We start from the raw sequence: 25534 nt of genomic DNA, 5'->3' as shown, positions 1-25534 counted from the left end.
TACCTCTACCGAGCGCTTTGTAGCGGCCAGCTCTGGCTCACCCACAAACTCTGTGATGTACCATAGGCTGAGTTTATTCTGTTACTTTGGCTGTGTTCCAGCAGAGGCTCAGGCTGGACGTACAACACACAGCGACATATCTGACCCTCCAGGATACTGTAGGAAAGCCTCCTTTGACTAACTTCTATCAGATAAACACACACACCCTTGTAGCCTTACTCTAGATTTTAATTTTTTGATGCACAAAGTGCCACTAAAAAAGAAAAAGAGAAAAAAGAGAGCTCACTTTCTTTCCTGATTCTTCTTCGCATTTCTGCAATGTACCAATGTCTGGTCCCGGAGCGACCACGACGTCAGAGTGCTGATCGTTTCAGATGCCTTTATTTCTCTGCCAAGATGGCCATTAGTACACGATATATACATTCTGTATAAATAGATTTTAAAGATGCTATATATAAGAATATAAACATACATATATTTTTCCAGTGTAATTGTTGACTTGCTCTTCTTCTCTTGTATTACCTGATCAGAGCGTTGCTGGCTGTGTAGAAGAGATGTGAGTCATTATCAAAAGGAGGCAGTTACACCTTATTTAATATCACAAAGACCTGCTGAACTGTGGCTTTAAACACACCATTCAGTCAAGCTGAAGCAAAGTAGGCGTTGATGAAACAGTACGCGTGTTTTATAGGTTTCCTTTCCTTTCCTCGTTCCTTTCTTTGTCTGTCCTTGATGCAGAAATGTCAGAAACATCTGCTGTTTGTTGTTCTACTGAATCTGAAACTAGCTGGTTGTCATGTGAGTTCATGTACAGTAAAAAAAAAGATGATGCCTCTGAATAATGTTCTGCACACAAGCTGCGTTTCCACAGCAGGAACTTTCTCCACGGACCGGGGACTTCAGGAGGTTCTTTCACCTGCAGGGACCTGGGTCTGAGTAAAGTTCCAGGGACTTGTGTCCCCAGAAGGTCCCTGCTGGGTGGAAGCACTTTCTGAAGGGACCTGCAGCTCGGTACTCGGTTCTGATTGATCGAGTACTTGCAGCTTTCAGAGGTCGCGTTCACACGTCAGCAGACTCATTTGCTTCATTTTCCAGCATCTTTAGACCTCAGTGTAAATGTAGACCATAAAGACCTGATGGAACCTTTCAGTCCTTGAACAGTGGCTCCAGGTACTGCTGGTGGAAACGCGGCTGTAGTCTGTGTGCAGTTATTGTGTTGTTGCTGGTGAGGCCTGCTCGCTCTGTGATGTTCAAACCATCCAGTAGGAGGCGCTAGTGTAACCCGCCTCTGCTCTGTTGCAGCTGCTGTGATGTACAGTATGAACTGTGTGTAACTCTGATGTCAAAGGCATGTTGTTCATGTGCTTTTAGCGTAGAATGAAACTCCTTTGTGCACTTTCTGAAGAACCGTTGAAAATGCCAGCATTCGAGTCTCGACTTGTAACAACCCCAATAGATCACGAGCAATAGCAAGAATTCACCCCCCGCTGGAGGGAGGGAGGGGGAGGGGGGCGTCGTCTCACCTGTTTCACGTAGAAAACACGTTGGATAGAGACGTCTCTTTGATTCAGGGGGTTTAAAAAGTTTCTTTTCCAAACAAAAACCAAAAGAGATTGACAGGAAGCAGAGTTTGGTTCTCAGGTGACCCGGGTGGGGGTGGGGGGGGTCAGTTGAGGCTGGAGGCGCTGGCAGCGGCTGGATCAAGGCCTCATGTGAAAAGAGATGAGTGTGTGGGAGGGCGGAAATTGATTTGCCGGGATACACAATCTCCCCCTTGTTTCAGGAGGAGGCGTTTGTTGCATAAATATGTGTCCGTCATTCAAAGAATGTCAAAGCTTTTATGACTTTAGCCCCCCCCCTTCATGTGTTGTGTAACCTTTCCTCAGGAAAGACAGTTTTGATGCATTTGGTTAACAAAGTAGCATTTTCCTCATCTGTTGAAATGCACGAGAATTCAACCCGAGAGTGTCAAGACTGTGAATATTCTCCTAACTTATTTGATATGGCATGACCCCTTTTAAACTGCTTGATGAAATTGTCTACTGAGGTATGTAAATGAATAACAGTGAGGCCATGAAAGCAGAGTGTTTTCACGAAATGTCAGCTGAGAGAGCAACAGCAGCCTTCGGTTGTGTGTTCGCCCACGCTCTCTCTGTGTTCTGATTTCCATAAAGTCCTGAGTGATGGAGGTTTATTCTTCTCAATAAGCAAACAAACTGGTCAGGGCCCAGTTTCCCTAAAGCACCGGGATTAACATATATTTAACTCTTTCAGGGAAACCAGCCCAGACCAAAACCCTGCTCTTTTTAAAGAGGGAGGGGGGCACACCTCTACATCCGGGTTCCTACTTCGACACAGACCAGAGACTGTATATAACAAGTGGATGTAGCCACCGTGATGTCACCGTCGTACTCTTTAAGGCCTCGCGTTTGGCTCTTTGTCTCAGTCTCGTGTTTTTGGAGTCCGACGTGCAGCAGGAGCAGGAGACAGGCTCGAGGCTAGCTAACACAAAGTTGTCAGCTAACATTTGCTGACTTTGTTTAACGAGCGGAGACTGTAAGTTACAGAAACTGTGATATTAGCTGGGATGCTATCTTTGGCTAGCATTAAACAGACATACTTAAAATCTGACCTGCTGACCTCTGTGTCTCGCAGTGACACTGAACAAGATGTTTCTGAGATGGCTCAGGTCGTGCCTCGCCCGTCACAGGCCGCCGCCCCCTGAATCCTCCTCTGTTGGCTTTTTACTGAATACGACCTTAAACGAACTTCCTGCTGAGACGCAAACTACGGACCAGACACTCATTCGTTTACTGAGGGAACAAATCATGTGGAAATTCCTTTTCTCATCGACTTCTATAGAATCAGATTGTTTTTGTAGCAGTCGCCCCCTGCTGGGCATTAGAGAGACTGCAGGGCTGAGACACTGTTTAACACAAAGAGGCCGTGTCCACTTTTTATATCCAGTCTGAGAAGCTGAGGTGACATGTCCAGTTGAGTGGCACTTTTCATCAAGCTGAGCAAAACCAAAAGCCCCCCCCCCCCCCCCCTCGCCCCCTCGCCCCCCCCTCCCTGCTGTAGTTAAAGCTGTGTGGTCTTATCATGTGTGCCTTTCTCACTCCACGCATTTCACAATACAGGATGTTTACAGTCTGCAAACCTGCTTCAACATTGGGTCTGGATCTGTTCACCAATACTTTCTTGGAGGGGGGTTGTGGGGGGGTATATGGGGGGGGGGTATTATGTGTAGGGAAATGACATAAATGTTTTACATGCAGATATAAAGAGGCCACTTTGTGACTGAGATACAAAACAAAGAAACTGTGATCTCATTCAGGTACCAAACTGCACGGACAGTTTCTGTGAAGGATCTGAAGAGCTTCATCATCTCATCATAGATAATGCATCAGTGTGCAGGGCATTATTTTGAAACCAGTGGAAGTCTCTGTACATATTTGTATTCAGAAGAAACAGTGTTATTGTTGTTGTATTGAAGTTGAAAATGTAAAAAAAAAAAAAGAAAAAAGTTTGTGACAAATAAAAAAACTCCACAGCCAAGGGTTGTCCTGCTAGCACATTTTTACAGAGATGAGCTATTTTTACTGCTGATTTTCTAGGCATTGATATTGATATCCTTTTAAAAAACTTCCAATATAACAAGCACTTCTTCCACAACGATAGATTGTAAGGTCATTTTTGTTACTTTTGTAGACGTGGTCATTCCTTTGCTACTGCACCGTTTTGTAAAGTGGGACAGGCCTTGGCTGTGTGTCCTCGGGGTCTCATGTTTCTCTTGTTTTTTTATTTATGGTTTTTGGGAAGTAAAACACTGTAGATGGGCCGTGACTGTGTGTTTGTGTACTTGTGTACATGTTCCCCTGTTCCTGTGTCAGTGTTATAAACCAGAGAAGTGATGTCAGTTATTGTGGGGGTATGAACCATTTTAAATGTTCTCTATGAAACACACAAATAAAGAATCATAGACAAGAATGCCTCTGTCCAATCTGTGTGTGTGTGTGTGTGTGTGTGTGTGTGTGTGTGTGGATTTCAGCTCTCTAAAATAAAATTGGGGAAGTGTTACGATTAATAAGAAAATGATCTGCCTGCAGAAATTATTTTTCTAAGGAGGTAAAAATGTGAAGCAGACGTTTCACACCGAGGCAGCTCGACTAAAAACAAGCGCTGCTTTGTGATACAAGAAAAGATTTATGAACTCAACATGAAGAAACAAGTGACTCAATGTTGTGACGTTAAATAAAGTTGCATGTTTAGAGTGTATTAGGGGAAAGCAACAGTCAGTAAAGGGTCCAAAGATTAGAGAGCAAACGCTTCAGTCGACACATGCACACAGGAAGAAGGCCGCTCTCAGAAACCAAAGTAATACAACAGGTCAAATATACATTTCATGAAATGATCAACATCATCTGCAAACAGAAGAAGAACATTTCACTTTGATTTTTTAAAAGAAGTAAAAATGTTCTCAGAGTCCAAAGATTGAATGTAGTGGGACTAAAAGCTGAAAGCACAAGATGATCAAATCAATTCTGGTTCGTTCTCGTCAATTAATTAACAAATAATTCTGATCATTCCGATTTCAAAACGAAGTCTCATTAAAATAATTAATGGAACGTGTTCTTAGCTGCAGTGTAACACTGGATGCTACATGTGAGCTGTTGACCGACATGCTTGGAACATATATTTATAATACATAAATGTATATATGATATATTTTCTTTGTTAGGTACATGTGCTCGTCTGTAGGCACCACCAGTTCTCAGATGTCTGTTGGTACTTTGATTTAATTACTGTCAATGTACTAACACAGAAACAAACAAACACACAAACAAACAAACAAACAAACACACAAACAAACAAACAAACACAAACAAACACAGAAACAAAGAAACAAACACAAACAAAGAAACAAACACAGAAACAAACAAACAAACAAACAAACACAGAAACAAACACAAACAAACAAACAAACACAGAAACAAACAAACAAACACAAACAAACACAGAAACAAACAAACACAGAAACAAACAAACAAACACAAACAAACAAACAAACACAGAAACAAACAAACAAACACAGAAACAAACAAACAAACAAACACAGAAACAAACAAACACAGAAACAAACACAGAAACAAACAAACAAACAAACACAGAAACAAACAAACAAACACAGAAACAAACACAGAAACAAACAAACAAACACAGAAACAAACACAGAAACAAACAAACAAACAAACAAACACAGAAACAAACAAACAAACAAACAAACACAGAAACAAACACAGAAACAAACAAACAAACAAACACAGAAACAAACAAACAAACAAACACAGAAACAAACAAACAAACAAACAAACAAACAAACACAGAAACAAACAAACAAACAAACACAGAAACAAACACACACAGAGAGTGACTGGACTTTTATGTATAAAAGGCTAAATGTAATGATAACAAACACCATGATCAATAGCATTGATTTAAACCTTGTTTATCATTTGTAAAACAGTGAGCACAGAGTAAAGACACAGTGGCGGACATGATGGGTCCTCCTGTTAGTGACAGGCGGACAAACATCAGAGCATCCAGAGACCCGCAGCCTGCACGCACAGATCGTCCCATCACACGGTCCTGGTGAACAAAATGGGGGCCTTCAGTGTGCTGTGAACGCGCACACACACATGCAGGTCTCATGTAGATCAGCACTGACATCTGGTGGACCATGAGCACCATCAACACGTGTTCACTAACAGAGAGGACCAACAACAACGCTGGGAGGGTCAGAACTGTTTCACACTGTGTGTGTGTGTGTGTGTGTGCGTGTGTGTGCGCGTGTGTGCGTGCGTGTGTGCGTGAGTGTGTGTGTGTGTGTGTGTGAGGCAGTAGTACCAACAGGCTGACTGCTAATATCGCCCTGCAGGTTCAGGGCTGATGTTTCCACCTGTGTGTCTTTGTTGTTCTTTGTTGCTCAGAACATTTCAACCATGTTCTCGTTGAACTCTTATTTATACACTTCTGGTGTTTGTATTTCAATCACTCATTGATCTATTGATCAGTACTTTATCTCTGATGTTATGACAGTGGATGCACACATCTGTATGTATTTCATGTATGTGACATGTATACAAACATGTCTTATACTGGAAGCACTCTTTGTTTGTATTGCTTATATGTATATATGTAGAGTAGTACACTCACACTGTATATATAGTTTACATGTTACACACATGCTTATATCCTAAATGTCTTCCTGCTTCGATTCTGAATAAGAGCAAGTTTAACGCCGAACAACTCCTCTGTTATCATCGCTCACAGCAGGACGATCCACAGAGTCCACATCGCTGGAGAGATTATTGGACTGTATTACTGCAGGTACGTCTGCGAGTAAATACAATTCTATACTTGTCTTCATCCCAGAGTGTATAAAAGATCAGGTCAGGTAGAGGAGGGGCGGGACATTGTTACCACGGCTCCACCAGCCGATCTTTCCTGCACAGACTCCGGCTTCAAATAACATCACCAGCACAAGACGGCAGCGCCCTCCCCGGGGGTATTTTGGCTTCAGATAAGTACATGAGAGTAGATGGAGACGTGTAGTCCGTCTTTATAGACAGTCATTGGCCTTCTCACAGTCCTCGAGGCTTTGGCTGTTTTAATGAAGGGAAACATGCTGGTGTCAGTGTGAACTGAGACTGTAACACGTTTCTGTTGAATCAGTTCAACCTGCACACACACAGGTGTTTGGTTTTATCAGAGTAAAACAATCAATAATACATCGGCGGGTTGGTTAATAGATAAACAGTTTGAAGCTATAAACAGACTCTGTCTTAAAGTTGTTCAGACAGCACAGCAGTGACAGGAAATGAGAAGTGATCAAACCTGAAGCAGCCAAATGGAATGCAGCCATTATTCATGTCTTTATTCACACCTGTGATATACCTGGAGTTACATGGTGAAAAAGCTTTGAGTGTCGAAGCTGACCTACTGACCCAGAGAGGATCAACACAGTAACCAGCAGCTTATTCAATTAGAAGGATCAAAGTCTCAGTCCTGATTGGCTGAAAATAACTCCATACGTCAGTGTGGCTCTGGATCTGTTGGTCATGCTGTTATTCACTCGTTCATAGAGTTAACATATTCTTTCACAGCTGCGCTCTGCGGCGGTTTGAACGTCAGGGCCCGTATTCACAAACATTCTCACAATACTCTCAGAGAGATCCTAACTTGGCTCATGTTCACATGCAGTTATATTCACTTGATCACTTTTATTTACCATGCTGCTCATTTTAGTACTTAGTCTAACTGATCTTAACGAGGGGAAATGGCTCATCTTCTCAGTTTGTGTGAATGCTGGCCAGCCTATAAGGATTATAAGAAGCTGCGTTGGCTGCATTTAACAAGAAGAAGAAGCAGAAACCCAACTGGACGGAGGGACGGTGTTTACTTTTATCTCAAGTATTTGATGAATAAAAAAACATTTGAGGACATAAATTCAGCCCCAGTTTTACAGCTCAAACCAAGAGGCAGGCATGGGGAGATGTAGCGCAGCAGATAAATGCATCTTTCCCTCTGGTTGTGCGCACTAGTGAGGAGTGTGAAAGCAGTGGTAGGCTCTGTGTTAAAGTCACCCAAACAGTCTGCAAGCACAGGTGAGATAGTTTACCTCTTACCTGTAACTGCTGTCCAAGTTAACTTAGATGCAGAATTAAAATATGCCCGTGCAATAACACGGATGTGCGTCCCATACCCAACCCGCTGTACCCATGCCTATTCCCTTTAATTGTGATCACTCTGATTGACGGTTGCGACAGACCAAAGTCATCACTGCTGCACTTTGCATTTTTCCAGTTGCCAAATATTTGAATGTTGTGATCACTTTTATTTGTGGCAATATCGCGTTGTTGCGTCGCATCTCTAATGAGATCTACCACAAACGTGATCCCTGCACGATCCACTCTGTAGGCTGTTGTTTCATTGGCTGACTGTTATTCAGTGTTTGGAGAACTTTTCTCCTATCGCTCTGTCTTTCCGCCATTTTCTTCTCTGCTTAGGAAACTCTTAAGCCTCTTAAAAGTCCTCCGCACTACTCCTCACAGTTTCTCACCTCAGCAGCTCTCTTAAGGGCTGAGATGCTTTCTGAGTAACTCTTATCTTAACCAGGATCTGGTCTTAACTTTAAGGGACATTCTTAGAAAACGTCACGACTCAAAGAATGTTCTTTGAATTTCGTCACTAGGAGCAACTCTTTGTACGAGGAAGCTTCATGAACACGGGCCCAGGACTCTGCAGCTGCACAGCTCTCCCTGCAGGGTGTAGGCCATCCTCCTCTACCGTTACTTTACGTACAGTGCGCGGTGACGTCAGAGCGTCAGCTGGCTGAATGTTTACATCCAGCAGTGGTGTGTTCCTGGCTGGACCCCCCGACAACAAACGGCTGAGCAGAAGAACCCCGCCGGGACAGAGACCATCTCTCGGCGTTTTCTGCAGGTACGACACGAGCGCGAGCGGGTCCAACATGGCGGCTCAGGTGGGGGGGCAGGCAGCTGTTGTCTCGATGTTTCTCCTCGTGCAGCGGGGAGCAGACTGCGGGTGTGTGTCTGTGTGTTGACCTTGTTCCTGTGTGACAGTGTGATCTCTGTGTGTGTTCAGTGTGTGTCCGCGCACACAGATTCACTTTGTGTTTGTCCGTGTTTGGATCAGCTGATTGGCGCTAATCTGACCGCAGAGCCGTGCGGGCTGTGGTGTGTGCGGGGGTCTGAAACATGCGGTTAGTGCGGTTATTTGCGGGCTAAGGATTGTGAGTGTCTGCGGTGTGAAGCAGCGAACAGACCGGACAGGTGATCCGTAATAATCGGGGGGAGAGAAGAGCTGAAACAAGGTTGTGCTGTGCAGGAAGTGTGTACCCTACTGGCCTACTAAACCACTTAGTGTGTCACAGAGCGGGTCACAGCGCCCCCCTCTGCTCATGGGCGCAAACATCACAAAGAAACACTGATAGTCGTATGTTCATCTTATTCTGGGATCTCTACGCTACGGAGCCCCTCTGGTGACATGTGAGGGGGAAAAGTCGTGACCACGGGAAAATTAAGTCACGCAGTATAATTTCTCATATGTCACCAGAGGGCTTCCGTAGATCTCTGCTCTAAAGAAACGCGTTTTATTTTGAAAAGCTGCAGCAGTTTGTTCCTGAAACGGGCTCATCAGAGGCTGCAGGGCCTGTTCCATTTAAACACTCCTTTGTTCTTGTTTTACAGCCCGTGGACTGCAGACAGCATCTGTCCGCCTGTGATCTCCTGTCCTCTGCTGTTGGTTTTAACACCTGCAGCTGCAATGAGCTTCAGTTCGGTCTCTAAACTTGGTGAAGCCATGCATAAAATCCAGAGCCCAGCTGTGGGTGCTTTGTGCTGCTGGATTAAAACGTGCTGACAGGTTGTGACTGAGTTAATTCAAGTTGAGCACATTCGAACTTAATAATAATATAAACACTTTTCAGAATAAAGTTGCAAAGTGCTTCAGCCAAAGACTTTCAGGCGTCTGATGTTAAAGGAGTTGTGTGGAAATGTTGACGCGAGATGAGAATTTCTATATTTATTTGTTTGAATTTCGAGAATGAAGTCGAGGTTTTTATAAATCCCAGGTTTCAGAAAAACAATCAGAGGAGATGAAAAATAATCTGCCCCCCCGACCTCTTCTCTCCCTCGGCCTGGCTCTCACACTCTCCTGGAGTTTTTGGGACAGATGCTAAGGATAGATATTTTTGCTGTTCATGGCTGGTTCGGACAATGAGGTGTTTTGGTTTATAATAAATACATTTGAAATTATTCCGACAAAGTTTGATTTGAAGACTCTGTTATAGAGTTTGACTTACAGTCTGAAGTCTCTCTCCGGTCGGCAGGAGCAAAAACATGTGAGGGAAACTTCATGATGGTGTATTTATCGGTCCGGTGTCCTCTCGCTGATCCTGATGAAAGAAACTTCTCTGCTGTCTGGTCACATGATGTCTGTTCTCACGTTGTCCTGTGTGTCGGTAAACTTCCTGTTTCTGCAGTCATCATGGGCGGAGCTGTGAGTGCTGGTGAGGACAACGACGACCTGATTGACAACCTGAAGGAGGCGTATTACATCCGCTCAGACCTGGTGGAGCGCGCTTTCAGAGCCATCGACCGGGCCGACTATTACCTGGACGAATACCGAGACAACGCCTACAAGGTGAGCTGACACCACCTGAGGGCCAGAATGTTTCCTGTGTTTCTTAAAGTTGTCGCGTATATACGATTACTGTGTTTTATAGGACCTGGCATGGCGGCACGGGAACATCCACCTGTCTGCTCCGTGTATCTACTCAGAGGTGATGGAGGCTCTGGATCTCCATCCTGGACTCTCCTTCCTCAACCTGGGCAGTGGGACCGGCTACCTCAGCACCATGGTGGGCCTCATACTGGGTATGTGCTTCTCTGTGGCAGTCAGCATGCTGCGCCTTTATTCAGTTAAACAGGCATGTTTACTCTGCTTGTCTCGTGGGCGTGTAGCATTTTACAATAACAGGTTTTCAATGGTTCCCTCTAATGACACGGAGCTGCAGGCTGGGCAGAAGCCTGAAGAAATCAGACGTTTCATGAGTTGAACTTTGGATGAAAGTTTATTAACATTGGTTCAAGTCTTTTAGAGCTGGATCCTCTGCTGCTTTAATCAAAGGTCATTTAAACCAGTTCAAACTCTCTCTGGTGGCCACAGGATGTCAGGAGGAGCTGCGGCTAACGTAAGCTGAAGTTTACTGTCATTCAGATTAGAGCCCGACCGATTTATCGCTCAACCGATTTTATCGGCCGATATTCGCACTTTGCAGATATATCGGTATCGGCGTAGAAGTCCTCCGATATGCTCTCACATATATTAATTACATTTTTTGCAGTGCTGTGGGGAAAGAGCCATTGCACTCTCTGATAAACAGAAGGCGCATTATCAACTTTGACACCATGAGAGCTCTCAGTTACTTTTAGTCAAAATACAGCTGAAGTCAAGAAATGAAACAGCCTCCTCACTCATGGTTAAACTATAAACCAGCACAAAAGTGACAATTACCAACATATGCAGAACATATGTTGTAAACAGACATTTTAAAAACACTACAGACAGACGGAGAGCAGAGCAGACAGACAGCCACGTCACCGTGATGCTACGTGTTGATTGAGTCCCGACCTGCGGACTGTTGGCTGAGCTCCAGACCTCTGCCCCGCGATAGACAGTCCATAGATCGTCCCAAATGCCCCAAACAGAGCAGAATAATAAGAATAGAAACACAGACGGAGGGCAGATCCTCTGCAGATACAGACACCAGCTCACACTTCTCCTGGATCATGATGTCGATGAAGAGGGAATATTTATATAGAAAATCGTGAAGCCTTTTATTACTATTATTAACAGCATCAGTCTGTCAGATGAGCTGGTCTGTGTTTAGTGACTTGTATCTTCAGCAGCACTGTGTGCAGGTGGGAGAAACAAGAGCATCATTTTGTTCCTCCTGTTGTGTGTTTGTGTGTTAAACTCACGTCTGTTTAATTTGATGTTTTATTTTAGTGCTATTTAAGCTGCTGCAGAAACACTATTTTAATTTAATTTCTATATCAATGAAATGTGACAAGAACTTTTCAGATTTGGAATTTTAATATTTTAATTTCAGAGACAATTTGAACATATGTGAATATATCGGCCACATTTTTTTACTCCCTAATATCGGCATCGATTCTAAATCTAAAAGTTCTAAAAGTTTCTAAAGTTTGGATGTGAAAGATGGAAATATGTCTTCTGTGGGAAAACGATGATGCATAAAGTCGTCCTGCTGCTTTTCCGACTTCAGTGAGCCCCATTAAATCTGTGATCTGTGTCCGCTCACTGTTCCAGGACCTTTTGGAGTGAATCATGGAATCGAGCTTCATGCAGATGTGATCGAGTACGCCTACCAGAAGCTCGACTCCTTCATCAAAACCAGCGACAGCTTTGACAAGTGCGTGTCCTCGCATGTCAGTAACACGATACTCTTTTACTCCTGTACGTTGTTTTAAACTGTCCTGTGTCTGATCAGGTTCGAGTTCTGCGAGCCGTCCTTCGTGGTGGGGAACTGTCTGGAGATCCCTGCAGAGAGCCGGCAGTATGACCGGGTGTACTGCGGGGCGGGGGTGCAGAAGGAGCACGAGGAGTACATGAAGAACCTGCTGAAGCTGGGGGGCATCCTGGTCATGCCTCTGGAGGAAAAGGTGCGTGCTTTCAAAAGTATTTTATTAGTGTTATTAAAATAATAGGTCACATGTTTGCTTTCAAAGCTCTACAAACGACTGTGTTCATGTTGTGTTTGTTCTCAGACTCTCAACCACACTTTAGCTAACATTAGCTAACGTAAGCTAACATGAGCCAACATGAGCTAACATAAACTAACATGAGCTAACATTAGCTAACATAAGCTAACATGAGCTAACATAAACTAACTTTAGCTAACTTTAGCTAACATGAGCTAACATAAACTAACATAAACTAACATTAGCTAACATTAGCTAACATGAGCTAACATAAGCTAACATGAGCTAACATTAGCTAACATGAGCTAGCATGAGCTAACATAAACTAACATGAGCTAACATTAGCTAACATAAGCTAACATGAGCTAACATAAACTAACTTTAGCTAACATGAGCTAACATAAACTAACATTAGCTAACATTAGCTAACATAAGCAAACATGAGCAAACATGAGCTAACATAAACTAACATGAGCTAACATAAGCTAACATGAGCTAACATAAACTAACTTTAGCTAACATGAGCTAACATGAGCTAACATGAGCTAACATAAGCAAACATGAGCTAACATAAACTAACATAAACTAACATTAGCTAACATTAGCTAACATAAGCTAACATGAGCTAACATGAGCTAACATAAGCAAACATAAGCTAACATAAGCTAACATAAACTAACATTAGCTAACATTAGCTAACATAAGCTAACATGAGCTAACATGAGCTAACATAAGCAAACATAAGCTAACATGAGCTAACATAAGCTAACATAAACTAACATAAACTAACATAAGCTAACATAAGCTAACATGAGCTAACATGAGCTAACATAAACTAACTTTAGCTAACATGAGCTAACATAAACTAACATTAGCTAACATTAGCTAACATAAGCAAACATGAGCAAACATGAGCTAACATAAACTAACTTTAGCTAACATGAGCTAACATGAGCTAACATGAGCTAACATAAGCTAACATGAGCTAACATAAACTAACATAAACTAACATTAGCTAACATTAGCTAACATAAGCTAACATGAGCTAACATGAGCTAACATAAGCAAACATAAGCTAACATGAGCTAACATAAGCTAACATAAACTAACATAAACTAACATAAGCTAACATAAGCTAACATGAGCTAACATGAGCTAACATGAGCTAACATAAACTAACTTTAGCTAACATTAGCTAACATGAGCTAACATGAGCTAACATTAGCTAACATGAGCTAACATGAGCTAACATGAGCTAACATAAGCTAACATTAGCTAACAGCTGTTTTGTTAAACTCAAACTGGAAGAAACGACACGTGACCAAAAGAAGAAGAAGAATATGTCAGGAGAGCGTGGCGTGATTTCAGCAGCAGGGGAGGTTGTTTAACAACGGAGACAACATCTCCCATGATCCCAGCCTACATCCTGACATCATCAAATCTTTAGTACTTGTTTGATTGAGAGACCTCGTGACAGAAATGACATTGTGTTTTAATACTTCATGCACAGCAGCGTGTGAAGTGCTGCCCAGCTCCACCTGAATGATGTGCAGCCTCTTTTTACTCTGATGTAACGTGTTCTTCTTTAGGAGCATCTCTTGTGGGATGAGTTGATGTGTAACAGCTGACGAACACACTTCTAATAAATAGAAAGCAGCTTGTTGGAGTTGAATAATCACATTAGACACATAAAGACTTGATGTGATCCTGCTGTGTTTGCTGCAGTTGACCAAGATCACCAGAACAGGACTGAACAGCTGGGAGACCAAAAAGATCATCTCAGTGTCCTTCGCTCCTCTGGTGCTGCCCAAACACAGCACCAACGGCAAACCCAAGACCGTCCCTCTGCGTGAGTCTCATTCTGACCTGTTTGGATTTTAATACATCACATTATTTCTCCTGTACTTCTTCTCACTATACTCATGATTCTCCGTTCTGCAGCCAGGTACGAGGTCCGGACGTTACAGGAGCTGTCTCGTATCTGCATCCGTCACACCCTCAGAGTGACCACAGACGGAGGAGACAGCCAATCACGTGGCCGAGGCTCCTCCTTCAGCGTGGGGAGGGGCCTGGCGGTGGCCGGGCTCCATAAGTATGGCCCTCGCTTTAAACGCCGGCGTGTCCACCGGCGTCACTGCAACGCCCTGGTCCTCGCCACGCGGCAGGTGGTGGCCAGCAGCGGCATCGGCCCCGCCCCTCTGGACAGCAACAACAACCAGGGAGGGCGAGCGGAGGACGAAGAGGAGGTGGGGGAGAGGGAGGCAAGGCGGCAGCTGAGAGGGAGCAGGAGGGCGGGCAGAGGAGCGGTGGTGGAGCAGGAGGAGACGGTGGAGGAGGAGGATGAAGAGGAGGAGCAGGAGGAAGAGGAGGAGGAGAAGGAGACCGGGGAGCTGCTCCGCCCCCAGCCAGCTGTGAACCTCCTCAGGGAGAGGATCCTGAACCTGCCGCTGCCCGAGCCGCTGAAGATGTACCTGCTGTACTACAGAGAGAAGTGAACACCCCCTCCCCCCTGCCCCCAGAGCCACAGACAGGTCTGAGCTGCAGACCCCTCCAGGACTACATGCCCCCACCTGACTGACCCCCCAGCTCCACCAGGAGTCTCTTTCTCTGTGTTGTCATCCTCTTCATCATCTTTTCTGTACTACATTCATCTCCTGACGCTGTAAAGCGTCAGGAGGGGGAGGGGGGAGGGGCGGGGGGGACTAACCTACTCTGGAAAACAACAATCCAAACCGTTTCAGACAACCACCGTCACCATGAGCGACACAGATATTGGATCATAATGCATTCACAGTTTATCGATTTGCTGTGCTGCTACATGCTAACAGAGCTAACATTGTGAGCAGCTAACAGGTGATCCACCTGTTCAGTGATGCTGCAGAGAGAACCATCATCAACACCGTGTACTAACAGCAACCGAGTGTCCAACTACAGTTGTTCTGATACCAATACCAGAAAGCACGTATCAACGAGTGAACGCACCGATCGATTATATAATCTCTTACTCCTCCGAAACACTGAGCACGAACACGGCCCAGAGGTTACGTTCAGTGACTGAGTTAGCTGAGGGGACACCTAGCAGACAGCTAGCAGCTCCCAGCTGTCACTCAAAGAGGCCACGCCCCTAATGATGCATCACTGTAAGCCTTAATTTAATGTAAACAGGTGAGCTGTATAAAGATTCTCCCCGTACAGTTGTCATGAAGAGAGAAATGAGCTATAGAGACCCAAACTGTTTTTTGTACCAGGCTGTAAACATGTTTATTTCTGCTGTAAAGTTTAACATGGGGCTCTATGGGGACTGACTCACTGCTGGAGACAGCCTCAAGTGGACACCAGAGGAACTGCAGGGTTTTGGTACTTAGTGATGGCTTCCTCTGTCAGCGGCAGACGTAAGACACAAGCTAAACAGCGTTATGCTAGAAGAGAGTGTAACTTTAGTCAAAGCTAGCAACATGTCGTAATAAAACTCGTTTTTCTTCCAGGATGTAACGAGAGCTCTATTTTTAATCCCAGTCTTGGTATTGGGATCAGAACATCTCTACATCAAACTGTCACTTTGAATAGAGAACAGTGTGATCAGAGGACACGGCGTGAGGTACAGTGGCAGAGAGAGAGCAGCTCATCTTTAACCTGAGATCACACGCTGTACAGGTGAACACAGCTGTTAGTCCTCATACGCTCCTGATGGAGGACAGAGATCACAGATTCACTGATGTGAGTTTGTAGCTACAGAGACCAGGAAGGTTTGGCTGATTATTTCCTGTGATTTCAAAATAAAAGCGTAGCTTTGATCTGAGCCGGCGGTCCATGAGACGAGCCCACTGAAGGTTCAGCGACATTTCAAACATCTTAATGACCGTTGCTTTTTCCTTTTGTCTATACACACATTCACACTTGAAGATGAAACTGACCTGAATCCTGACATGTGCATCCAAAGGCAGCCTCACTATTTTTCTCTACATCCCATAATATTCTCTTAACAAAGAGAATGACCATGCAGATCTCATACTTACTAATATTCCAGAAGCATACCAGCATGATAAACGCATAACTAACGTTCTGATGATTGACAGTGTGTTGTAATATTGGATTAATGACACTTGAAGTGGTGTGTACAGATGAAACTGTATGTTCTGTTTTGTGAATCAAAACTTTGATAATTAGAAGTTTTTCTGTTGTAGTTTGACGGGGCATTATTCCTTTCTGCTTTTGTACCAAACTTTCTGCTCCTTCTGTGCCAAACTTTGGTTGCATGGACTAAAACTCTGGACGGGAAACAGCAGATCAGCAGCGAGTCGTAAGAAGAGCGATGGTTTGATTTTATGAAGTGCTCCTGGAGTCTGAAACCACACTAAGTTTTTATCATGTGATACTTTAGATTTCTCCCATTGAAAGTTTTATATCTGAAGAATGTTTGATGAACAGGTGATTTCTGCAGCCTGCTGCTGTCAGACGAATAATGGATGTGATCGAAGCAGATGATGCTTAGCCGAGCTTATCATGTTCAAACCTTGAACTGTGAGAGGGCCGGAGGGTCAGGCTCAGCCGGGCCTCACGTCGTGCTGAAGCTGGGTCTGCCCTCAGTTGTGTTTCTTTGTTCCACACGACGTCGTGTGTTTGTGTCGCTCGGCTGAACGTGAAAGATCATGATGTGTGTTTTTTTTTGCACTAAACTTTTTGCTGAGACTGACTTGCTTGTTGTTTTTGAGGTTGAGCTGCATCACTGACTGCTGTTAATAAAGTTCATTATACAAAAAAACTGAGTTTTAAATATGAACTTCTGCCACACTGGTTTTAGTTCATTTCAGCGTGTTAAACCTGCATTCTCTCTAACCTCCAGCAGGGGGCGACTCCCCTGGTTGTGAGCAGTGTGATCCTATAGAAGTCTATGAGAACATGCTCCTCCTCCTCTCCTGATGTATTCCCTCAGTAAACATGTTCCTAATGAGTTTATGGTCTCAGTCTCTAGTTTCAAGTCTTCAACACAGCATGATGTTCATTTAGTCCCTGATGCTCCCAGTTAGAGTCACGCAGACCAGAGAGAGGGGAGGGGTTAGGGCGGGGCTACCTGTGATTGGTGATAAAGCATCACTACTGAACATGTTTATTACTGAATTGTCTTTAATAATGAAAATAAACAGGTACAGACAGGTCAGCCGCAGACTGACGTGCAGCTGCATAATCGTCATTTGGCTAAAAAACAAAACCAGCACAGAAAAGTTGGTCACAAAGTCTCTGACGCGGAGTTTGGATCCAGTGATGTCGCTATTAAAATTAAGACATTCATATGTTTCTTACCATTTTCCTATGAACACACATACAAGCAAACATGTTACTGAGCTTTGTGAACACATGCAGCAGGTTTACAGCGACGTTAGTTACAACGATCAGGCCTTACTCTAAAGATTATGTTTGTGTTTATGAGGTTAATGTACAGTGAACGTGTAAATACTCGACTGCGACAAGAATCCACCCAAACGTCTCCAAACGTTCCTCTGATAACGAATGTGCAACAGCTGACTCATCTCCACTCAAGCCTTCACACGCAGCCTGCTCCTCTCTGAGTACAAAAGAAGACACGAGTACACGGATGATGCAAAAAATAAAATCTCAGCATTAAATTACAGAGCTCAAAATATAAAACAATAATCTATGTAAAGAAAACAACGGAATAAAAATGTATATCTACATCTGTATATAAAAATGAAAGAGTATAATAAGTTAGATTTGTTCAGTATGGAACCCATTTCTGCAAAAGTGACCGAGAACAACAAGTCCATAATCAACGTTACATACAGGGAGCAGGCCGGCTCTCGCAGCTCTTCAGCACAGGTGTGCCGTCTGAGCCGGCCTGCTCAGAGTCACAGTGGGTTGGAACCCTGCACGGTAGCAGCGAGCGGACAGTCAGAGAGCGGGGCGCAGAGAGCAGCAGAGGCCAGGTTCAAACTGCATATTAGAAACGGTCACCATGGAACGATGCGTGTGTTCGGAGCCTCAGTGTCAGTCCCATCAAACTAAGGCAGGTGAAGTATCAGGGGGAGAGAGACACAGAGCCTTCCATCAGCATCCACTGCCCTGGGACTTTTTAACATGTAGAGCTCACGTCGACTTTTTCAGGCTTCTTACCGATGAACAAACAGAGCAGGCCAAAAGCAGCCGTCTGTTTAATTCACAGGTTAACCTGAAGGAAGGTTGCATGTGATCTGAGTTAAAGCTTTTACAGCAACGTCATTCAAACACCATGTAATGCCCCCCCCTCCCCCACCTAAACAGTGTGTCCTTTGGTCCTGTACCTGGAACCTCTCTCTAAGCTTCAGCTGTAACACGACAAAATGTGGACGTTTCAGAGGGTGAAGATTTATCAACGCGCTGTACGTTCTCCGACGTCCTGTGGTCTTCACCTGGATACCTGGGGGTGGTTCAGTGCTGTGTCCTCCACAGGACCTCTGCCTCTCTCTGTAGCGTGCACACATTCTGACAGGAGACTTAGCACCATGCTAACAATGATTCACTGATGCTGCAATGATGTAGCAGATGGTGATGAAAACGTGTGCACACTTTGGATGAAGCAGCAGAGCTGCAGGACGCAGGTTAAGGCACCTTGGGACCCTGATGACTTTGAGGCACGCTCCAGGACGGGAATGGATCCAGGTGTGGTCAGGACTCGTCTCTGCTGGGATGTTTGGGGGGGGGGGGGGGGGGGACTGTGATAGTGAACGTGTTGAGCTCTCTGCCGTCTTTCCCCACCTCCTCCTCGTCTGCTCCGTAAAGAACAGCATCTACTGAATACAGCGACGTGTGACGGAGTCTGCAGTGAGCTTCACTCTCCGTCTGTGCATCTACAATCAGACTGAGATGAAGGAATACTGACACATCTTAGGAAACACGCTGAGCACTGAGCTCTGTCTGTCTGCCCACATATTCATTATTTACACATTTATGGGGATTTACACGCTGGAAGTTTCTGTTGGTCGGTCGCTTTGACTTCCTGGAGACTTGTGGGCATCTTGATGTTGCTAGACGAGCAGCAGAAACCGCTCCGATCAGCCAATCACATGGAGTCACGGTGGTATGATCTGGTTATTTCCTAAAATGTCAAAGTATTCCTTCAAGACGAAACACTAACGAAGTTTCATCATCAGAAATAAAAAGCACAGTTTGACAAAGTTCACTATTCTGACAAACACACACACACACAGACGCAGACAACACTGACACACACACAAACACACACACACAGCCTGTTGGTGACACATCAACCCGTCGCACACATACTAAGAGAGGACTACAACACCCAGCACACAGAACTGAGACGACAAGAAGAACAAGTGCATTATGGTCCTGCAGTCCTTGAATGGGGGGGGGCCCTACCTTTGTTTCCTCTGTACATTAAGAACATTGTGACATACAGGTGTATATAAGACATCAGAGGCGTGTGGCCGTGTGTGTGTCAGCTGACAGCAGTGATGCGAGGCTTCATGCGTAGCTGCTGATAAAGCTCCTGACAGCAGTGAACAGTGGTGCAGGTTCACCTGCAGAGCAGCATCACACTCAAAGTTCCTCTATCCACGCCGTCTCTCACAGGTGAGTCCAAAGTGGCAGGTGCACAGGAGAGGTGGGTGGTGATGTCACTTGGGCACCAGGCCGCGGGATTGTGGGTACAGCGGGGATCCTGGGCTGGAGGGGCTGAACGGAGAGGTCGGCGTGCTCGACTTCTTACCCGTCCTGGGTCGACTGAGAGACAGAAAGCAGCGACAGGGATGAGAGGACGGTTCTGATGTTCACTTCCCATTAATGACCACATGCAAAGAATGGATCCAGTTAACCAGAGAATAGATATAACTTCAGCATCGGCTTCAGGGGACGGTGTTTCTCACCCAGACTTTGGCTTCTTGAGGCTGCTGCTGGCGCTGGCGGGGGGCGTTGGTCCTAAGCTGCTGTGAAAGCCTGAAGCGTCTACCTGGATCTCATCCTCGTCCCTGAGAGCGTCCTCCAGAGCTGCCGCCACCTTGGGGGCGATAACCGGCTCCCGGTACTCTTTAGTGGTCCGAGCCGGCAGGTCCATGTCCAGCATCATGATGTTCTCAGCCTGGGGGGGGGGCAGAGACACACAGTGTGAGACAGCAAGTCAAGTTTAACATTTATGTACAAGAACAGATCCTGTGCTGCGTTCACTGTTTAAATACGCTTCATGTTGACATGAGCGGTGAGCGCGTCTGCAGTGACAGCGACATGTGCAGCTCATCGCCGTCTTCCTTCACTGCTGACCGCCTGCATGTTTCTGTCTGACTCACTGATGATGAAGCTGCTCATGCTGCGCTGCTGGTTTAGCTTTGGATTCAGTGTCATCAGTTCATCTGAGCCGCTGAGCGCTCAGTTTCAGATTCAGCAGCTTACTTTGTATCTCATGTCGGGTCTCATCATCATGGCCATGCGAGCGTGCTGACTCAGAGGCCTCCTGTAGCCGACTGCAGACAGAGGCCTGCTCATCATCTGATGGTCACTGCAGCACACACACACACACACACACACACACACACACACACACACACACACACACACACACGCAAACATTGTACAAGGCATCATGGGAAGGTTCACACAATAAGGCAGATAAATGAAATACTTCAGCTGATCAAAGTGAGCACAGAGTGACAGACACAGGTGAACACCTGGAACCAGCTGATGAAGAGTGTGACTCACTCCTCTATACGAGTGATGGGCTTCATCTTCCAGTACTCGTCCTCGTCGTCAAAGAAAGCTCTGTTCACGATCTTGTTCTTCTCCTCCTGCGGGATGAAGTTCTCAATGATCAGGTGCCTGAGAGAAAAACAGACAGACAGTGAGACAGACGCACACACGCACACGCACACACACACACACACACACACGCTCGCGCGCACGCGCGTCCGTGTAGCACTCTGCAGACATGCTACAGAACAGCTGAGTGCTGTTCACATTAAACAGAACATTGATCAGTGCCTCCTGTCATGTGTGATTCTCAGGCTCCGTACTTGAGCTTGAGGTCTCTGGTGAGCTCGTTCTGGGTCTGTTCCAGCTCCTGCCGGTCGTGGATGTGCAGCTCCTGGATGTCCTGGATTTCTGCCTTCACTGCCTGCAGCTTGGCAAACAGCTGGAGGACACAGACGGGGAGAGGAGGATGATGAAGAGTTAAATTTGGCTTTAATACCTGACTGTCGTGAGGAGAAATGGATAAACAAAGCCAGCCGTGTTCTTACCTGGTTTTTAATAGTACCTGACCTACATACTGACACAGCAGCCTGCTAAAATTATCTTTCTGTACCTGAGCTCTCACAGATCATCACGTCAGAGAATCAGCTTCACTGGGCAGCTCCGTGTACACAGACAGGATGTGACTCCAGTTTAAGTTTCTATAAAAGCATCGCTCAGAGGACACACACGCAGAACGCTGTGACTGCAGGGACGGGCAGAGGAGGGAGGACGCAGCTTTACCTTCTTCAGCTTCTTGGTTTTGATGTCGACCTCCTGCTGCAGAGAGCTGTACGTCTCCTTCAGCTCCAGAGTCTCTTCATCACGACTCTCCACCTGCTGCTGCATCTCCCGCTCTCGACGTTTCTGTGAACACACACACACATGCCATAGTGCTGATAATGAAGGTGATGCTTTCAGTCTGCGGACGACGGGACAAAGACACTCTGAGCTGTTGTGACAGAGTGAATATATTCACAACAAGTTCCTTTTCACCTGAACCTTTACTTCTCGCTCTAATCAGGAGCAGTGTTCATTTTAGAGATGTGAGGTGTACCTGTTCAGCGATCTCCTGCCTCTTCTGCTCCAACATCCTCTGCTGCTCGTTAGTGTGATCCACAATGTTCTTCCCCCCGACCAGCAGCTTACTCTCCATCGCCTGGACAGACAAAAGCAGAAACAAGTCAAACAGGGAGGAAAGCAGCATTTCACCAGATGAGATGAATGATGATAGAACACCCACTGAGGGCAGACACACCACTCGTCTTCAGATTCACACTGACACTGCAGAAAAGACAACCACGACCAGCCCTGCAGAATCTGCTCACCTTCACTTTGGCTGCCAGCATCTCTCCGGCCTCCCTCTCTTTCTGCAGATCTTCCATCTTCTTCTCTTTCTCTTTAAGAAGTCGAACTTTCTCCTCGGCCACCAGACTGTGATCCTCCATGATGGCCTTCCTCTCTCTCTCCAGCTTCTCCTGCTGCTCCCGCCAGTAATCCCCTTTGTCGTCACCTTCATCTTCATCATCCTCCGTCTCTCCTTCTTCCAGATCCTCTCCATCGCTCCCCTCCCCGGCCCTCCTCCGCCTCCTCCTCTTCTTCTTTCCTGAGCGTTTCTGCAGCTGTTCCTTCAGCCTGGCGATCTCCTCCTGGAACTCCCTGAGCAGAGCGTCCTTCGGGTCCTCGTTGATTCGAGGTTTGTTCTTGATGTTCTTTGCTCTGTTTGAGTATCTCAGCGTCGTCAGGGTCTCCTCCACATTGTAGGAGGCGGGACCAATGTTGGCGACCATGACAGTGCGGGCATTTCCCCCCAGAGAGTCCTGCAGCAGGCGGGTGAGCTTTGAGTCTCTGTAGGGGATGTGGCTGCTCCTGCCGTCCACCAGAGCAGATATGACGTTCCCAAGAGCCGAGAGCGACAGGTTGATCTTTGTGGCTTCTTTCAGCCGCTCTCCCTGAGCTCCGGTCTTTGTCTGACGCTCACTCCCAGCTAAGTCCACCAGGTTCAGTTTGCCGACTCTGATATGGTTCTCCCCGTCCACGCCCAGCTCGCTGCACTCCACCGTGATGACAAAGATGGCGTGTGAGCGGGAACTGTGTTCGTTCATGTTGGTGGCCCCCACTGAGCGGTTCTGGTTGCCCACGTTCATGACGTGTTCAATCTCCCGCACGCTCTTTGTAACAAATGATAAGAGGTCTTTGACGTAGACGCCGGTGTCGGGCCGCTCCCTGAGCTCCAGGCGACGTGACTGGTCCTTGGAGAGCAGGTCTCTGATCTCCTCTTGGTAGATCTCCAGATATGAAGCTCTGACCAGGTACTGCTGATTCTGCGAGCGCGAGATGTGAGTGAAGATGTGTTCAAAGGAGTTAGGGATCACGCCCCTCCTCTCTGGGTCGTTCCTCACCCCCTCCATGGTGTAGGTTTTCCCTGTACCCGTCTGCCCGTAGGCAAAGATGGTCCCATTGAACCCGAGAAGGACCGACTCCACCAGCGGCCTGAAGGTCTCATCGTACAGATCTATCTGTTTGGAGTTCCAGTCGTACACCGAGTCAAAGGTGAAGACTTTGGGCAGCTCGCTGGCCGAGGCCTCCCGGGGGTTTCTGACCAGAATTTGGCCCAGTTTGACATCGACAGAGACCACCCTCTCAAACTTAGCTGCCCGCTCTTTCTCATTCATGGGACGACAGCGGACCACCACCTTCACCGACTCTGAGCTCTTACTCTTGGACATGATGCAGAGCGGAGGCCGGCCCTCACGGCTCGGCTCTGTGTCAGCTCCGTCTGTCCTCCAGGTGCAGCTTCAGGACCAGATGAGCAGGACCGATGTCCACATCAGAACCTGCAGGAGAGACAACCTCAGTGACTCTGATACCAACCTGCAAGGTGGAAAGGTGACTCGGGATCTTTATTGTTAGCGCATCACAGTCAGAGTGTCAGTGCAAGTCAGAGAGTTCCCATGCACACTAGTATCCTGGATCGATCTTATTCAGGATACGATGTTAACATGGAACAGCAGAAACCTGGGTCGAGGTTAATGATCGCCTCTGTAGAGGTGTGTTTTGACTTCTCACTGTCTCAGTCACTATGTTCAGCACCAGCAAAGAAACCTGGATCAGGTGTTTAAATCCCATAACGTCCCGGTTTCGATCAGAGTACTCCAGGCTAAGGTGTTGTGTAGGTTTAAGAAACCAGGATATGTGATGTTTACATGCACAACACAGAACCAGATACTTAGAACAACAGTTCATAGTGTAAGCGCAGAGTTAAACAGAGCTGACATGTTAGCTGTGCTGCCACTGACAGCTGTGCTGCAGGTCTGAATCTGATGAGGTCATATTAAGTCAATCCTCTTCATAGATTATTGTATTTAAATCAACCTGTCAAACCGATTTACTGATCAGAAACTGTCTCAGTCATTCAATAAAATGGTTCTCTTGGTCGATACCACTGATTCTATTTTAATGGATTGTTTAAGAAGTGTATGCCTGTCCTTGTTCGTGTGTTGCATATTAACTAGATACTGTGATTACTCAGTTGTAGTGTCTAACAGCTGTATGTAGCTATTTATTTATTGTTTTTGCAGTAACAATGTTTATACTGCTCTCTTCACATTTTGTAATAACGAGGATTTAACCGGCTTTCATAGATGTATATATTCACGCCTTACCTGACAGCATTGAGAGGCACAATTTAAAGTTATATATTGATTTATTTAACTGTTAATACACTAGCTAGCTATCCAAGTTTAGCTAACGGTTAATAACTGAATTGACCCTGTTAGCTGGTAAACTTACAGGTTAACGTTAGCTAACCTGCTGGTAGAACACGTTAAACTCCAGGTAGAGAGGTGACAGGCGTTGAGAGCAATCCACCAGCCGTTAACCCTTATTAACTGCTCGTTCATGCTAAAAAGAATCGTTAAAATAACGGCTCAGCTAACCACCGTTAGCTCTGGCAAACTGCAGCCCATAGAGAGACCACAGGACCGGCCTAGCAACCACAAACACACCGGTAACCTAAGCTACAAGTCTGGTTAGCAGGTCTGGCTAACGCTAGCAGCGAGGGTGTAAATTACGGCAACATGACGTCAAATAAAAATACAAATAATATAAGACACACACATACATACAATAATAACACATCTCACAAACAGACACACAGAGACGTCGTTAGAGATTTACCGGGGGCGATCGTTAGCTGGTACAAACTCCCGGTCAGCCATTAGCCGCTGCTGCTCATCCCCACTAACCGTCCGGCTCGCAGGGTTGCCAGATTCCGGCACAACATCCCCCGAAAGAGCTCCGTGAAACAACACTTGCACAAAAACAGAGCCATTCTCAGGGAACGGCTGTGTTACAGTTAAATAATTAGATTTTACTTTACTTCTTTCAGACACATCGGTCCATATCAGCATAAAAGAATAATAAAGTAAAACACGAGGGAAACAATAAAGAGATAAAATCATTGCAGTTCACCCGTCCAAAGTGATTTA

At 45.7% G+C, this 25534-nt stretch overlaps 2 protein-coding genes across 2 annotated transcripts; one reads left to right on the top strand and one right to left on the bottom strand.

Moving 5' to 3' along the window:
* Positions 1 to 8407: 8407 nt before the first annotated feature.
* On the top strand, positions 8408 to 14962 carry LOC138590016 (protein-L-isoaspartate O-methyltransferase domain-containing protein 2). Its single transcript, XM_069660537.1, has 7 exons — positions 8408 to 8505; positions 10067 to 10227; positions 10310 to 10460; positions 11920 to 12022; positions 12101 to 12272; positions 14037 to 14160; positions 14253 to 14962. The coding sequence occupies exons 2-7, from the start codon at positions 10072 to 10074 to the stop codon at positions 14804 to 14806; spliced, it is 1260 nt and encodes a 419-aa protein (XP_069516638.1). The 5' UTR covers positions 8408 to 8505; positions 10067 to 10071; the 3' UTR covers positions 14807 to 14962.
* A 2467-nt stretch (positions 14963 to 17429) lies between these two features.
* Positions 17430 to 25292, bottom strand: kif3b (kinesin family member 3B). The gene is made up of 9 exons (XM_069660316.1): positions 25224 to 25292; positions 22373 to 23881; positions 22102 to 22203; positions 21789 to 21911; positions 21329 to 21447; positions 21018 to 21134; positions 20712 to 20817; positions 20192 to 20403; positions 17430 to 20048 (listed from the first exon to the last, which is right to left on the bottom strand). The coding sequence occupies exons 2-9, from the start codon at positions 23771 to 23773 to the stop codon at positions 19943 to 19945; spliced, it is 2286 nt and encodes a 761-aa protein (XP_069516417.1). The 5' UTR covers positions 23774 to 23881; positions 25224 to 25292; the 3' UTR covers positions 17430 to 19942.
* Positions 25293 to 25534: the final 242 nt, after the last annotated feature.

This window comes from Semicossyphus pulcher, unplaced genomic scaffold, assembly GCF_022749685.1.
Source record: "Semicossyphus pulcher isolate SPU_LCO1_2020_fin unplaced genomic scaffold, fSemPul1.0.p SCAF_13, whole genome shotgun sequence".
Taxonomy (NCBI): Eukaryota; Metazoa; Chordata; class Actinopteri; order Labriformes; family Labridae; genus Semicossyphus; species Semicossyphus pulcher.
The sequence above is the reverse complement of the archived record's forward strand: the minus strand, read 5'-3'. Positions and strand labels throughout refer to the sequence as shown.